The sequence below is a fragment of the Aotus nancymaae genome, unplaced genomic scaffold (genome assembly GCF_030222135.1).
Source record: "Aotus nancymaae isolate 86718 unplaced genomic scaffold, 86718_ANA_hifiasm-v0.15.2.pri h1tg000089l, whole genome shotgun sequence".
Classification (NCBI taxonomy): Eukaryota; Metazoa; Chordata; class Mammalia; order Primates; family Aotidae; genus Aotus; species Aotus nancymaae.
The window spans coordinates 25,617,686-25,633,264 of NW_026988504.1; the positions used below are offsets into that span (position 1 = coordinate 25,617,686).

Here is a 15,579-nt window from a genome sequence, read left to right on the forward strand (position 1 = left end):
AAGACACTCCTCACCCCCCTAGAACACCCAAATAGCTTCCTAATTATTGTCCCTGTCTTCAAATTACCTCCTTTCTACAGCATAGTCTTTTTATTAAGAAAATAGCTCTAAAATCAACTTCCCTTGTGGTCTCAAGACCTTCAAAGACCTCGCCCCATCCTTCCTACCAATCTTACACTCAAGTAATCTTTTTTATTTTTTTTGAGATGGAGTTTCACTCTTGTTGACCAGGCTGGAGTGCAATGGCACGATCTTGGCTCACTGCAACCTCCGCCTCCCAGGTTCAAGCAATCCCTTCTGCCCTAGCCTCCCAAGTAGCTGGGATTATAGGCACACACCACCACACCTGGCTAATTTTGTGTTTTTAGAAGAGACAGATTTTCTCCATGTTGGTCAGGCTGGTCTTGAACTCCCAACCTCAGGTGATCTGCCCGCCTCAGCCTCCCAAAGTGCTGGGATTACAGGTGTGAGCCACCATGCTCAGCCCCACTCAACTAATCTTGAGGGTCTTCTGCACTGTAATCAGACAATACCCCTAAAGCAAGAGGGAATCTGGCACAGTGATTAAGACCATGAAGTCTGAAGCCACACTGCTTGGCTTCAAATGCCAGCTATTCACTCACCAGGTATTTAGCCTCTCTATGCCTCAGGTTCCTCGTCTGTCAAATGGCAAGGATAATATCATTGCATACATCATCATAAGACTGTTTTAAGAACTGCATGAAATAATGCATGGAAAGCACTCAGCACATTACCTAATACTTAGTAAGTGACAATGATGATCATGATGAGCCTCCCCTCAAAAACTACAGTATCTTTCCAAAATCTAGTCATGTCACATACCTGTTCAGCAACCTTTAGATAATGCCCAGTGCCTATAAGATAAAGTTCAAAATCCTAAGTGTAGGATTCTAAGCACAGTACAACTTCTTCATACTGTTGCACTAGCCCACCTTTCCAGCTTCATTCCAACAGATCCAGAACCTATATTTCAACCAGGCAACAGTTTTTATCATCTCATCAGTGCACCATGGCATTTTGTTTCACTTGCCAAAATCTCCTTCCTATTTATTTCTACCTGCTAAGCTCCTTTTCACCCTTCAAGACCCAAACAAATATTCCCTTTTTGTGAAGGGCTTCCTAAGTTTTCCAGGTGAAGTCTATGGCTTCTACCTCTACACTCTCATGTCATAACCTGGAAAACCCAAATGTACAATCCTTTGTACTGTTTGCTGGTTTACTTCTCTCTGTCTCTCTTCTTTTCTATGACTCCTGTAAAGGCAGGAGCCTATTGCGACTTTTTGCATGATGCCCAACGTACAACAGGTGTTCAAGCAATGAGCGCTTGATATGCAAATTCTAATTTTGATATGTAAATATCTAAGAGATATGTAAATTATAGCATAGGAAGCCAAAACTGCAAAATCATTCCAATAAGAAAATGGCTAAAATGAAAGCAGTTTCATGCTAAGCATTTTTTTTTGATCCATCATCTTGTTGATTTGCATCTCATTTGGCTTCTGATTCCTCTGCATGGTGCAATTTTCTACTTATCTTTAGAACTTGAGCCATCTTATCTAAAAATTGGTTCAAGAAAATATATACACGTTTTTAAGCCTAAGTAAGTTATTGTTAAAGGTTTAACCAGTTCAATATTTTTCCTAAAGTAATTCTAAATCATCATACTAAATTTTCTACCTTTATCTACTTTTAAAACTTTATTTTTAGAGTTTTAGTGGTTTAGATGTAACTTGGAAATATCTCTATTCTCCTGGACCACAGAGCCTGTGAAACAGGGGTGTCCAATCTTTTGGCTTCCCTGGACCACATTGAAAGAAGAATTCTCTTGGGCCACACATAAAATACACTGACACTAATGATAGCTGATAAGCAAAAACAAAACGAAACAAACCTCATAATGTTTTAAGAAAGTTCATGCATTTGTGTTGTGCTGCATACATTCAATGCCATTCTGGGCCACATGTGGCCCGTGAGCCGCAGGTTGGACAAGCTTGCTGTAAGATGTTGCTAAATCTCCCCAAGTATGTTCCATAAAGCACTGGCCTGTAAAGCTAATCTACAAAAATAAAAATAATGCAGCCCATGGTCAAGTAAGTTTGGAGAAAAATATATGCTATAGCTATATATTGAAAAGTCACAGAGCACTTTAGCACATCAAAGGCTCTGAGAGGCCCAACAATGAAGAACTCAGTATTTCCCAAACTTATTTGCCAGAGAACCCTTTCAAGTCCCTCCAGTCATGGACCTCAATCTGGGAAATACTGCACCATTGAGCTTCGGAATGGCCCAATACAACTAGCTTTTTGGTCATAAACAATCTTCATTTGTAACACAGTTGGATGGAGCTGAAAGGACACCCATCTTTGTCACTCATGCAGGTCTTGACTCCCATCCACGTGTTCTTACCAAGTTATCATTTTGAGCATATTTGAAGAGAATGGAGAACAAACGGCTTGTTACAGCTCTGTTAGAAAGTGCCTCTTTACACAAAATCTATTTCTCTGTAGATTCCATCCATTCATCTTCATTCAGTTTCTTGGAGCCACAAATAATAAATCTAAAATGTTGTCACTTTTTCAGCCAGAGGGCCTAAAGGAACACATAGAACCTTTGGTCACTGGTAGAACAGCAAACAAAAAGCTTATTTGTCCTCTTCATCTGAAAAGTAAACAACACAAGTGGGAAACGTTTGCAGATGCCTGGCATACCAAGCCATTGTTGGTGAGGGTGTAATGATTAGAAGATAATGGCCCGGTGCCTTTGAAGACTGGAATGAAGCTTTCTGTGCAGTGACACACAGGCAATGTGAAGAGTCCTAATTTGACAACAAAACAACCTAAATCTCTTTTATGAGGTGAGCCGTGTATCTTAGGTAATAAACACTTAAGTAATTAGACGGTTTTTATGGAGATAGTTATAAACTGAAACATGGGGAAAAATCCCTCAGTAATAGGCTGACGCCCAGGAAGACAGGTATATAAGAGCCAGGGCAGAAGAGAGGAGCATTAAGACACCAACAGACTTCTCCTCTCAACTCAACAAAAACCCACCTCCCATTGCCATGGATTGCTGTGCTCTCCGCTCCTGCAGCGTCCCCACCGGCCCTGCCACCACCTTCTGCTCCTTTGATAAAAGCTGCCGCTGCGGAGTCTGCCTGCCCAGCACCTGCCCACATGAGATCAGCCTCCTTCAGCCCATCTGCTGCGACACCTGCCCCCCACCCTGCTGCACACCTGATACCTATGTGCCAACTTGCTGGCTGCTCAACAACTGTCACCCAACTCCCGGACTAAGTGGGATCAACCTGACAACCTACATTCAGCCCGGCTGTGAGAGTCCCTGTGAGCCCCGCTGTTAACCAGCCGAGTCTGCACAGGTTCTGTGAGGCGTCTGTGCAATGTCCTCCGCATCATCTGAGCTTCAACAGTCACTACTGCCTACATCAAGGCTGAGGCCCTCCCAATTCCCAGGGCCAAGTCTTGATGAATCTTCTTCATTCTTTGCTTCTTTGGGTACAGTTGGAGACCTCCTTTCTGTCTTTTAGGCTATTTCATCCCTCTTTGAGAAATAACCAATTTGAGTATTTGTTAATAAACTTTATTCTGGCTTAGCAGATATGGCCTTGTGATGATTTATTTTCTATTTTAGGATTAGTTATTTAAAAATCAATGTAAAATGTGCTCTTCCCTGTCTTTTCCTCCACAAAATAGATATGACCTCTATTATCAGAAAGCAAAGAAATTTAGACCTGAGACACTTTCAAAGTTTGAACAGAGTTGATGGCACAGATGATATCAGAATGAAATTTGGAGTGTAGCAGTAGTATAGTCAACTTCCAATTATTTTTTCCTATTTTTTTATTATACTTTAAGTTCTGGGATACATAGGCAGATTGTGCAGGACTGTTACATGGGTATACACATGCCATGGTGGTTTGCTGCATCCATCCCCCTGTCATCTACATTAGATATTTCTCCTAATGTTATCCCTCCCCAACCCCCCCCAACCCCTGCTCTCCCTCCCCTAGCTCCCCCACCCCACAACAGGCCTCAGCGTGTGATGTTCCTCTCCCTGTGTCCATATGTTCTCATTGTTCAACATCCACTTTTGAGTGAGAACATATGATGTTTGGTTTTTCTGTTCTTGTGTCAGTTTGCTGAGAATGATGGTTTCCAGCTTCATCCATGTCCCTGCAAAGGACATGAACTCATCCTTTTCTATGGCTGCACAGTGTTCCATGGTATATATTATTTATTTTCATATTTCCCATTGGGGAAAGTGGAATGCCTACCTACACCTGAACAGCAGGTTATCACACTATCTAAGATTTACCCCAACAGAATAAAAGCTCTCACACCGGAATTTATTGAAAAAATAGATACGGTTATTTGTGATAGGTTAAAAAGTAAAAGATGTGGTAGCTCATTTTATAGGATCATTTTATTTAACAAATATTTATTTAATAGATATTTCTGGAAGATATCCACCATGCCAAGCACTCTGCTAGAGTCTAGAGATTAACAGAATGTTTTAAAAATCCTTGATTTTAGTTTCCATTGATTCTGACATTGATTTTTCTTTCTTCCTTAGTTGACTACATGAATTTATCACTGTGCTGGTGCATATAAATAATTTATTATCTTAGTCACAGTCATCTCAAATTCTGAGCTCAAAATGCAAAGCAATTTTGAAAAGTATATATATCCATTTCTTCATATGCTGTCTTCCAAAAAAAATCCATTTTGACTTAGTATTAGCATTTATTGAGTATTCATTGTGCCCTCAAATGGGGTTTACATTGGTTTACATTAGTCATGACTGTGATTAGACGTTTGCTAGTCTAAGTGACATTTAATATCATAACATTGAAATATGCTTAAAATATCAGACTACAGTGTAGTATTTTCTATACACCAGAAACAGTCACACAATTCTGAGAGCAAAAAGACAGTTTCCTCTTAGTACAAAACTTTTATGATAACCGCTAATTCATGTCCTTATTTGTCTTGGAAAAATCTAAGTGCAATTAGATCTTTGTAGAAAATAAAGATATCATTGTATTTTTTTCTTTTTTTGGACTTGCCTTTGGGCCAATTTCTTCCCTCTCAGTCTCAATCTCCCTTTTAGTAAAGTGGTTTCCTACCTATAAGTTGGTTTCCTACAGGCTTAGTTTTCTTGTTATACTCTCTGCCTTGCTTTTGTCTCAGGATTCTTGTGAGGACCAGATGCCCCGAAGTGTAGAAAACACTGTGTCCACAGCATCAACCTGTGACACATGAGAGACTCTCACCATTACTGCCATATGGCAGTTCCCAACTTTCTCACCAAAGGCATCTTTTAAAAATATGTATGTATGTATGTATTCAGGTATTTCAGTAGCTTTTGGATGATAAGTGGTTTTTGGTTACATGGATGAATTATATAGTGGTGGTGAATTCTGAGGTTTTAGTGCACCTGTCACCCAAGGAGTATACGTGGTACCTAGTGTGCAGGGTTTTATCCCTGGCCTCCCTCCCATCCTCCACCTTTTGAACCTCTAAAGTCCATTATATCACTCTGTATGCCTCTGCATACTTAGTTTAGCTCCCACTTATAAGTGAAAACATACAGTTTTTGGTTTTTCATTCCTGTGGTTTCCCACTCCATTTCACTCAGAATAATGGCTTCCAGCTCCATCCAAGTTGCTGCAAAAGACATTGTTTATTCCTTTTAATGGCTCAGTAGTATTCCATGGTATATAAATACCGCAGTTTCTCTATCCACTCATTAGATGACAGATACTTAGGTTGGGTATCTTTTTATTTCTTGAAATATGTAATTTTTCCAAATGGCTTTCTTAAAAAAGTTTATTAATCCCTTCATTTTTGTTCAGAAATACACTTAATATCAATGAAATGTTTAGGATTATTATAGGATAACCTTTGTTACCATGCCAACTTACCTTTTTTCTAGTCAAAAACAAAGAAGTTTCATGTTTTCATACATGTTAGTAAGGGATAAAAATTGAGAGTTTATTTTTAATGCTGAAAGTAACTTGAAGCTCCTATTACTACTACTATGGGCCTTTAGCATTCAAGGGCCCTTGTCTAGTTATAAATCCCCAACTGGAAACCAGAAGATGTGTTGTTTTAGCCCTGGCTTTGCCTTGAGCTGCCTCTGTGGCCCTGAGCAAGTCATTTAATTTCTCGGGGTCTCAGGTGTTAAATTAGTAAAATGGGTTGTTTGATCAGACCATCTCTAAGGTTGCTTTTCATTTTATCATTCTGTGATTCTAGATCATCCAGAAGCAATCTAAGTAACAAGTACCCCATGCAACTAACCAACCTCATTCTACCTCATTACTTTTACTGCTTTCGTTGGGAAAAGCTCACATCGAGTGAGTATCTACTGGGCATGCTAATGAGATAGAAGGTGGGACTCTACTCCAGAGGTGGGCTCAGATACTCGAGCAAATTGAGGACTAGCTAAAACAGCGTGAGGACAGAAACAGCTTTCCAGTCAGACATGCATGCTGTGTCAATTTACTGTTGCCATGGCAACACCTGAGTTGCAACCCCTTTCCATGGCAATGACCCAATGACCTGAAAGTTGCTACTCCTTCCCTAGAAATTTCTGGACAAACCACTCTTTAATCTTCATGTAATTAAAAGTAGGTATAAAGATGCAAAAGTTCTCGGAGCTGCTACTCTCTGCCTACAGAGGTAGCCCTGTTCTACAGGAGAAGTCATGGAATTGTAACACTGCTGCTTCAATAAAGCTGTTTTCTACCTCTGGCTTGCCCTTGAATTCTTCTCTGAGCAAAGCCAAGAACCCTTGCAGGCTAAGCCCCACTTTGGTGCTTCCCTGCCCTGCATCACTAACAGGTGCAGAAACTCAGGCTGAGAATGATTAAATTACTTGCAAAGTACAAGTTACATAAGTCATAAGTGAGAGAGAAAGAATTAAACCCCAAATTAGGTCCAAAATCCCTTCTCTTTCCACTACACCAAAGCACTCACCTTCTCTACAGATAGCAGTATGTCAAAGAGAAATGTGATTATTGGTGGCTCTATTTATTCAGGAGAAAGTATATGACACTTGATAATACATTCTCCCTGTCAATTGTACCTTTCGTTGTACACAGCAACTCTGCTTTCTCTGTGGTGATTATAGTGTAAAATAAACAGTGTATACAATGAGTATAAAAAAGGTATCTGTGTTTCTAAGGTAAGAACAAATCTTTTTTAAAAAGTCAGACTTTACTGATTAGCAGTTTCAGCAGAGAAGAAATATTGACTGGATCATTAACTTTGAATTGAAATGCAAAATGTTTGACAACTCAAACGAATTTTCAGTTTTCTGATGAGCATCAATAATCAAGGTAAAACAACTGCCTTTAAAGTTAGTAATTGTTCATCCTTGATAATAGAATTAAAAAACAACGTATTTCATTTTTCCTTCAAATTGTTCCTGAGGCTGGGCACAGTGGCTCATGCCTGTCACTTTGGGAGGCCGAGGCGGGTCTACTGTGAATCCATTAAATCTCTTTCCTTTATAAATCAACCAGTCTTGGGTATGTCCTTATAGCAGCGTGAGAACGGACTAATACAATATGGATGTGTCTACATGTGATGAAGTGGAGAACTACACCGACACCATTTTGAAACTACAACAGGAAGCAAGTTTGAATGTAGCAACACAACCAGATAGAACTGAAGGAGAGCTGATCCCGCGTCTGATACATCAGAAGTTAGTGAGTTATTTTTACAGGATGATGTAAACAGCAGCAAGGATGTTTTGTCCAACATTCTGACGGACAGAAGCCACGTTCCCTGAGATAGGTGGATATAAAAGACCCACAGAGGACAGCTCTGCGGAAGAAAGCCTTCCTTTGCAAACAAAACATTTTCCTGGTCCACTGGCACCATGTCTTGCTGTGATGCCTGTCTCCAAGGATGCTGCAGCATCTCCACTGGCCCAGCCACCACCATCTGCTCCTCTGACATAAGCTGTCAATGTGAAGTCTGCCTGTCCTGCACCTGGCCGCATGAGATGAGCTTCCTTCAGCCCACCTGCTTTGAAACCTGCCCACCGCCCTGCTGCATCCCTGACTCCTATGTGCCCACCTGTTGACTGCTCAACAACTGCCACCCAGCTCCAACCCTGTCCGGGCTCTCTGTCACCACCTGCGTCCAGCCTTGGGAGTGTGTACCACCTTGCCGCTAGTCAGAGTTTGCCCACATTGCCCTAAGAACCTTCAACAGTCATTAAGGGCTGCTCAGCAAATGGCCTTTAATTAGGTGCTCGGGAAGAAAATATTATAGCACTGTGCCTTCGGTTCTACAAAAGTTTTCTCTTCCTGTTGTGAACAATGATTTCAAATGAGAAATGGAAGAAAAATGCTTTCATGGATCTTCTTACTTCAAAACTAAATAAACACCACTACTCCCAACCACATACTGTCTCAACATTTAATGCTATAATTGCCCAATGACTCTTGACACATGCATCATAAACTTATAAATATATCCAGCAGAATTACACTTTCTGATGACATCAACATAAATTTCATAACCAAAAAGAGGGCTCTCGGTGATATGTAGATACCTAAGTAAACTGTGAGGATCGTGAAATGCATGAGGCTCTAAGTTCAGAACTGTTTTAAATGCCAAGCTCAGCACCTACCTTTGATTTTTATTTTTTTCCCTTCCTCTAAATAAACTCACATGTGCAAAGAGGCAGGGAAGCTGGCAATTTGAGATCGATATGCTCACAGAAAGGACCTCAAAGATTGAGCTAAGCCCTATTTTTTCAACATTTCATTTAGGTAAATCTTTGAATTTAAAAATGTTTTGACAACTGTAAAGCAATTCACACAAAAAATGAATCACTCTCCTTATATATAGGGTTACTATTACAGAAGGTCATTATAAAAACAAAAGATACCTTATATATATGTGTGTGTGTATATATATATATAACTGTGTTTTAGGTTTTGGGGTACATGTGAAGAACATGCAAGATTGTTGCATAGGTACATACATGGCAATGTGGTTTGCTGCCTTCCTCCCCATTACCTATATCTGGCATTTCTCCCCATGTTATCCCTCCCCAACTCCCCACCCCCCGCTGTCGCTCCCCTAGTTCCCCTCGACAGACCTCAGTGTGTGATGCTCCTCTCCTTGTGTCCATGTGTTCTCATTGTTAAACACCTGCCTATGAGTGAGAACATGTGGTGTTTGATTTTCTGTTCTTGTGTCAGTTTGCTGAGAACGATGGTTTCCAGGTTCATCCATGTCCCTACGACGGACACAAACTCATCATTTTTTATGGCTGCATAGTATTCCGTGGTGTATATGTGCCACATTTTCCCTGTCCAGTCTATCATTGATGGGCATTTGGGTTGGTTCCAAGTCTTTGCTATTGTAAACAGTACTGCAATTGTAATTCTAATCTGTAATTTAATCCAATTCAACAAATATGTATGAAATGCCTACCATGTTTCAGGCATCATCCCAGGTGCTTGAGAGAGACAAACAAGACTAAGACATGATGACCACTTCCAAGGGCCTTGCACTGGAGTGAGGAAAACAAATTTAAGTGACAAACTATAAAATATAGCAGAAAGAAACGAGGTTGAAAGGGAAGAATAGGCAGCACATTTTATGGGAGCAGAGAAAAGGATGAAAACATTTAGAAGAATCACCTAAAGTTTCTTTATGAAGGGGATGCTTGGCTGAATCTTGAGGAATCAACAGGATTTGGAAAGGACACTTTAAGCTAAAGAAACAGCATGAACAAGGTCACAGAGGGTAAAGTACCTAGGAGACTCCAACCTTCACTTATGTGATGTGCTGGGTGATTAACACACACACGACCTCACATAGTCATCATTTTTGTGATGAGAACACTTAATCCATTCTCTCAGCATTTTTCAAAAATGTAGTATATCACTATTCACTATAGTCACCATGTTGTACCGTGGATCTCCCGAATCTGTATAATATTTCCAGATAAGTTTTAAAAGAGAAGTCAGAGAGAACACAGAGAATGGGAGAGGGTCTACTTCATATATCCTACTTGCCAAGCCACTGACTTATTATAGATGAGAGAGACTGGTAAGTCGAGAGTAAGTAAACACTAAACATTTCCTTGATGATTTCAATACCAGTTCATTAACTTTGACTTTTACACTATACTGAGAAGGCCACTTGAATTTGTTTCTCTGTTCTTCAGTGGTAAAGTGTAGGTAGGCATTGAGGCAGGAGACTAGCAAAGGGAATTAAAACTTGGATAAAGGGCAGAGTGAATAAAAGCAGAGCGCAGAAGCAAGGTGAAGGGGCAGATAAGCAAGAAGCAAGATAAGAAGGAGAAGTTAGGCCAGGTGCGTAGGCTCAGTCTTAATCCTGGCACTTTGGGAGGCCAAGGCAGATGGATCACTTGAGGTCAGGAGTTCGAGACCAGCCTGGCCAACAAGGTGAAACCGCCCTCTCAACAAAAATTAGCCGGGCGTAGTGAAAGGCACTTGTAATCCCACCTACTCAGGAGTCTGAGGCAGGAGAATCAGTTGAACCCAGGAGGTGGAGGCTGCAGTGAGCCGAGATCAAGCCATTGCACTCCAGATTGGGTGACAGAGTTAGAACCTGTAAAAAAAAAAAAAAAAAGTGGCAGAAGTGAAACAGCCAAAACAAAAAGTAAGATAGAGAAGCAAGTAAGGCCCCCATGACCAGCAGGATAAGGGACCAAACCAGTAAGGGGCAACTCTTCGGGAATAGGCATGATGACCCTGTATGAAATTCAGCTCATTAAAGCTTATGCATATGGACTGCATTAGCATATCATGCATGTACTGAAATTATGGGCTGGAGATGGCACGCAAGCACACAGGGGCCAAAGTAACTAAACAACAAGCCTGTCAATCGAAGAGGCAGATACTGGCTAGAGATTAGGCAGCCTTGGGAAGAGAAACACACACACACACAGACCCAAACTGCACCAAGCTGGTGCTGATCTCGTCTCATAGTGGTCAGTCCGCTCTCCCCCTCTGAGAGTGTAATACCGTTCTAAATATGCTTTTGCTGCTTTGTTTTGCTCTGTGTGTCTCCTCCAATTCTTTGTCTGGGACACCAAAATCCTGGAACTGCATGGCACCATCTGGTAACAGTATGATGCTCAACACCCTTGGTATTTGTTGTAAATTCCTGCTAATAGATACGATTTGAAGGTTGTTTTCTGTTTTTTTGTTTTTAACTTTTAAGTTCAGGGGTACACGTGCAGGTTTGTTACATAGGTAAACTTGTGTCATGGGGTTTGTTGTACAGATATTTCATCACCCAGGTATTATGCCTAGTACCTAATAGTTATTTTTCCTGATCCTCTCCCTCCTTCCACTCTCCACCCTCTCATAGGTTCCAGCATCTGTTAGTCCCCTCTACGTGTCCACGTATTCTCATCACTTAGCTACCACTTGTAAGTGAGAACGTGAGATATTTGGTTTTCTGTTTCTGCATGAGTTTGCTAAGGATAATAGCCTTCAGCTTCATCCATGTTTCTTCAAAGGACAGGATCTCCTTCCTTTTTATGGCTGCATAGTATTCCATGGCATATATGTACCACATTTTTTTGTTGTTGTTAAAAAAAGATAAACTGGTTGTTTTAACATATAATATATAAGGTTTACACCAATAACATTTGATATTTTCCACTAATTTTAGTGAACTTACTTCTCTTCTAAACAGATCATACTGGCTTTTGGTAATGTCCCCTCAGAAACAACCCACCAAGAATCTTTGCTTTCTGTTTATTCAACAAGCAAATTGCCATGCAACAAGTATGTAATTTAAATTATCTAATGCAATCTGAATGGATTTGTGCTGATCATGGAGAGGTATGGGAAGATGTTGGAATCATAGAACAGTACACATTTCAGATGATCTAGTTCAATTTCTGACTGACTGAAGTAAAGAATGTTGCTTAATCCCACCTGCTCGGGAGGCTGAGGCAAGAGAATTGCTTGAACCCGGGAGGCGGAGGTTGCAGTGAGCCGAGGTCGCGCCACTGCACTCCGGCCTGGCGCCTGGTGACGGAGTGAGACTCTGTCTCAAAAAAAAAAAAAAAAAAGTTGTTTAAGGCATACCCCAAAGGAATTTCAATCTAGTTCAAGACCCAAGATACGAAAACAAATAAACGTGTAGGGAATAAGTCAGTGAAAAAGTGATTTTTATGAATGTCATAGTTCTAAATTGCATTGGGTCAGGTCTCCTGCCAAAATCCACTGTTGTCCTGTGACTCTTATGATTTCTCCTTTTAATTACTATTTCATCTTATTTTAAAGTATGTACACCATTCATGTGAAAATGAATCAAGGCTGAGATGGTTTTTTTTAAATGGTACATTCAATGAAGAATAACCACTGTGTGGATCCTTCCTTCCAGTGAATTTATACTTTGTTTCACCACAAGATAGGCATAACTTTGAGAATAGAGACTCTTTGAGAGAAAACAATCCATAGAATAATATAAGCTTGAGAAATTCACTACGAATTTATTAAAAATAATAAAAAGGGGCTACGTCCTGTACCATTCTGTCACTTTGCTTGCTCAGAAGAACCTGAATTATAATATTAACAAATAATGTAAACGTTTCTGAGATGCCTATAGTCATAGGAAACATTTATCAGTAAACAGTCATATTCTTGTTGACTTTATTGAGTTGAAAATAGTCCCATTAATCATTTGCGTTGCTCATTCTGAAATTAGTAATTAGAAATCACATTATGTTATCCATAGTATTTTAAATTAAGAGGGAAAAACAAGAAGAGTTTAGCCTCCAAAATTATAGCTGAATTATCACTTGGATTGATAACCTTAAAAGTCATGTAAGGTTCGGCATGCCAGAAACCTGTAGACAAAAAATGTGATGATCTCGTGACAAAAATGACAAGCCAATGAGTCAAAAATATGATTAACTTAATAAGAGCGGGAACTCTTAATGGACATACATGTAAATGCCAAACTGATTAGAGAATCTTAGTGGAAAAGGGTGTCATAAACAAAAGAGGAAGCTTTCCGGTTGGACCAACGCCCAGTGGGGAGGGTATATAAGAGCCCTAACAAGAGAGGAGTCATTTGTACCTCAGAAACCTCATCTGTCTAAGAAGCTGAAAGCCAACCAGACGCCAATCACCATGGATTGTTGTGTCCCCTATGGCTGCAGTGTCCCCACCGGGCCGGCCACCACTATCTGCTCCTCCGACAAATCCTGCCGCTGTGGAGTCTGCCTGCCCAGCACCTGCCCACACACAGTTTGGTTACTGGAGCCCACCTGCTGTGACAACTGTCCCCCACCCTGCCACATTCCTCAGCCCTGCGTGCCCAGCTGCTTCCTGCTCAACTCCTGCCAGCCAACTCCAAACCTGGAGACCCTCAACCTCACCACCTTCACTCAGCCCTGCTGTGAGCCCTGCCTCCCCAAAAGCTGCTGCTGATGGATGGCTACTTTGCTCAGTGCCCGACAATGAAGAACCAGAAGCTGTCTCTTCCGTATTCACTTGCCTCAGTAGTTTACCAGATGTTTAAGTAGACCAGATGGCCCAGATATGAAGAACTTACCTTTGGTTTTAATGGAGGGAAAAAAAAAACCGCAAGAATTTTTATGTTATTTAGCTGAATAACCATTTGGTTCATGTAAGCAGGTGAATGTGTTTTATTAGCGAAATACTGTTTCAATCTTTAAGACCTCAGAATACATGTTCTTGGTCACATTGCTTCCTGGCTCTTATTTCTTGTATTGGGTATTTTCATAGAAGCAAAAGAATTTCTCGGAGGGTTTTTGAATAAACTTTATTTCTCTGGCAAGATGTGTCCTTTGTTTACGTTAGTTTTGGGTATATTTCTTCCATAACTACTCCTCACCTCTGACACTGAGTCACCAAATCTAGGTATTAGTTATTCTTCCTGTATGCTAGCCTGACATGCTGCCCACCTCCCAGTCACTGCAGAATCACTCAGCATTAGAAGGGAACAGTTGTTCCATACAGAACAGCATCTTCATAAATCATGGAGGCAGCTGAGAGGTTGGTGTTTTTAAGCCACAGGAGGTAGTTGGGAATGACTGAATGAACAATGCATTGAAGAGGGTGAGGCAGAGAAGACAGAAATACTAAGACCTGGACACAAGGGATTCCCCAAAGCAAAGGGGTTTGGACTGAAACTTTGAAGCAATGGAAGATTTCAAGCAAGAGACCGATATAATCATGTTGTGCTTCGAACTGTTTCTTTCCATTATTAATCTTTGACTTGTGTCTTCACCGTCCCAGATCTCTCTATTGACTATAGAAAGATATAATTAAAACTGGACAACTTATTGGGGGTGTGTGTGTGTCTGTGTCTGTGTCTGTGTCTGTGTGTGTGTAGATTTTTAGCACTCCAAATATCTACTATCTCATCAAGGATCACCATGTTTTTCCTACATTAGCTTAACAAAAAAAAATCCTTTGTTTTTAAAAATAAAATACTTAGTATTCCTGACACATAGTTTAAACTTCCATTTTTAACCACATAAAAGGTAGCTCAATCCCAATAGGTCCTCTATTTAGTTTTTAACACATCAGCGCCCAAACCATCTAAGGCAAATCATCTCACCTCTCTATGACTCAGTATCATCCTTTATAAACAAAGGAGAGTAATTCCCAGGTCTCTTAGACCACAGCAGAGAAAATACATTTTAATAAAGTACTGAAAGTCTCATCAATAAAAGAGATGAGCTTATTATAATAAACTTGTTACATTACAACTGTTTCTAATTCATAACCTTGTCTTATTTATGATTAGAGAAACATAATGTGCTGTGTAAACAGTAAAAATTTCTCTAAGCTTTTATGGCGAACTCAAAGTGTTGTTGTATCCCAGGTTAGAAGCTGGTAGCTTTCTGCCATGAATTCTAATCCTTAGGGTCTGCAAGCCATGTTTCCTTTGTAATGTTTCCCTCAAAATAATTTTTTTCTTTTCTTTTTTGTCTTTTGCCCTTAGAACCCAGTCTTTGTCCTTCCTATTTTAATGTATAACAGCAGCAATTTATAATAATTATGTGTATGAAAAACTCTTCCACCAGACTATAAACTTCATGAGGTCAAGGATGATGTCTATTTTGTTTATTGCTATATATCCAACACTTATCACAGTGACTGGCACATAGTAACTGCTCAGAAAATGTCTGTTGAAATACTTTTAAAATAATAAGTGAAATACTAATCAGTCCGAAGTAAAAGGGTGCACGCTTTGGCAGGTATTCAGACAAAGATAAATCTGGGGAAAGTCCATGAGCCAGTAGATATCATGAATTCTCTCTTTCAAGCAGAGCCATAGAAACCTTTTCAAATTTTTAAGTTAGTTTATATGCCAACCACTTTCTCTAATGGATGTGATTATTGATTTGTACGAACTTTTAATATAAATGTTTGCTCTTTCCTTTAAGGTTGCTCCCTTACCTTCATCTCTTTCTCTTTTCTTCTTTTGACTCTGTTTCTTTTATCTTTACCTTGCCTTGAATTGGATCTGTAATTTACTTCAATAATGATAA

At 40.1% G+C, this 15,579-nt stretch overlaps 2 protein-coding genes across 2 annotated transcripts; both read left to right on the forward strand.

Annotated features, from left to right (window-relative positions):
- The first annotated feature begins 3,029 nt into the window (after positions 1–3,029).
- Positions 3,030–3,634, forward strand: LOC105717106 (keratin-associated protein 3-1). The gene has a single exon (XM_012452084.2). It carries the CDS (start codon positions 3,083–3,085, stop codon positions 3,377–3,379), a length of 297 nt encoding a protein of 98 aa, XP_012307507.1. The 5' UTR covers positions 3,030–3,082; the 3' UTR covers positions 3,380–3,634.
- Positions 3,635–13,129: 9,495 nt separating this feature from the next.
- On the forward strand, positions 13,130–13,856 carry LOC105717105 (keratin-associated protein 3-3). Its single transcript, XM_012452083.3, has one exon. It carries the CDS (start codon positions 13,187–13,189, stop codon positions 13,484–13,486), a length of 300 nt encoding a protein of 99 aa, XP_012307506.1. The 5' UTR covers positions 13,130–13,186; the 3' UTR covers positions 13,487–13,856.
- The last annotated feature ends 1,723 nt before the right edge of the window (positions 13,857–15,579 follow it).

Bases quoted from the DNA above. Each gene is read 5' to 3' on its own strand.
- LOC105717105 (XM_012452083.3), top strand. From the start codon at position 13,187: ATGGATTGTTGTGTCCCCTATGGCTGCAGTGTCCCCACCGGGCCGGCC.
- LOC105717106 (XM_012452084.2), top strand. From the start codon at position 3,083: ATGGATTGCTGTGCTCTCCGCTCCTGCAGCGTCCCCACCGGCCCTGCC.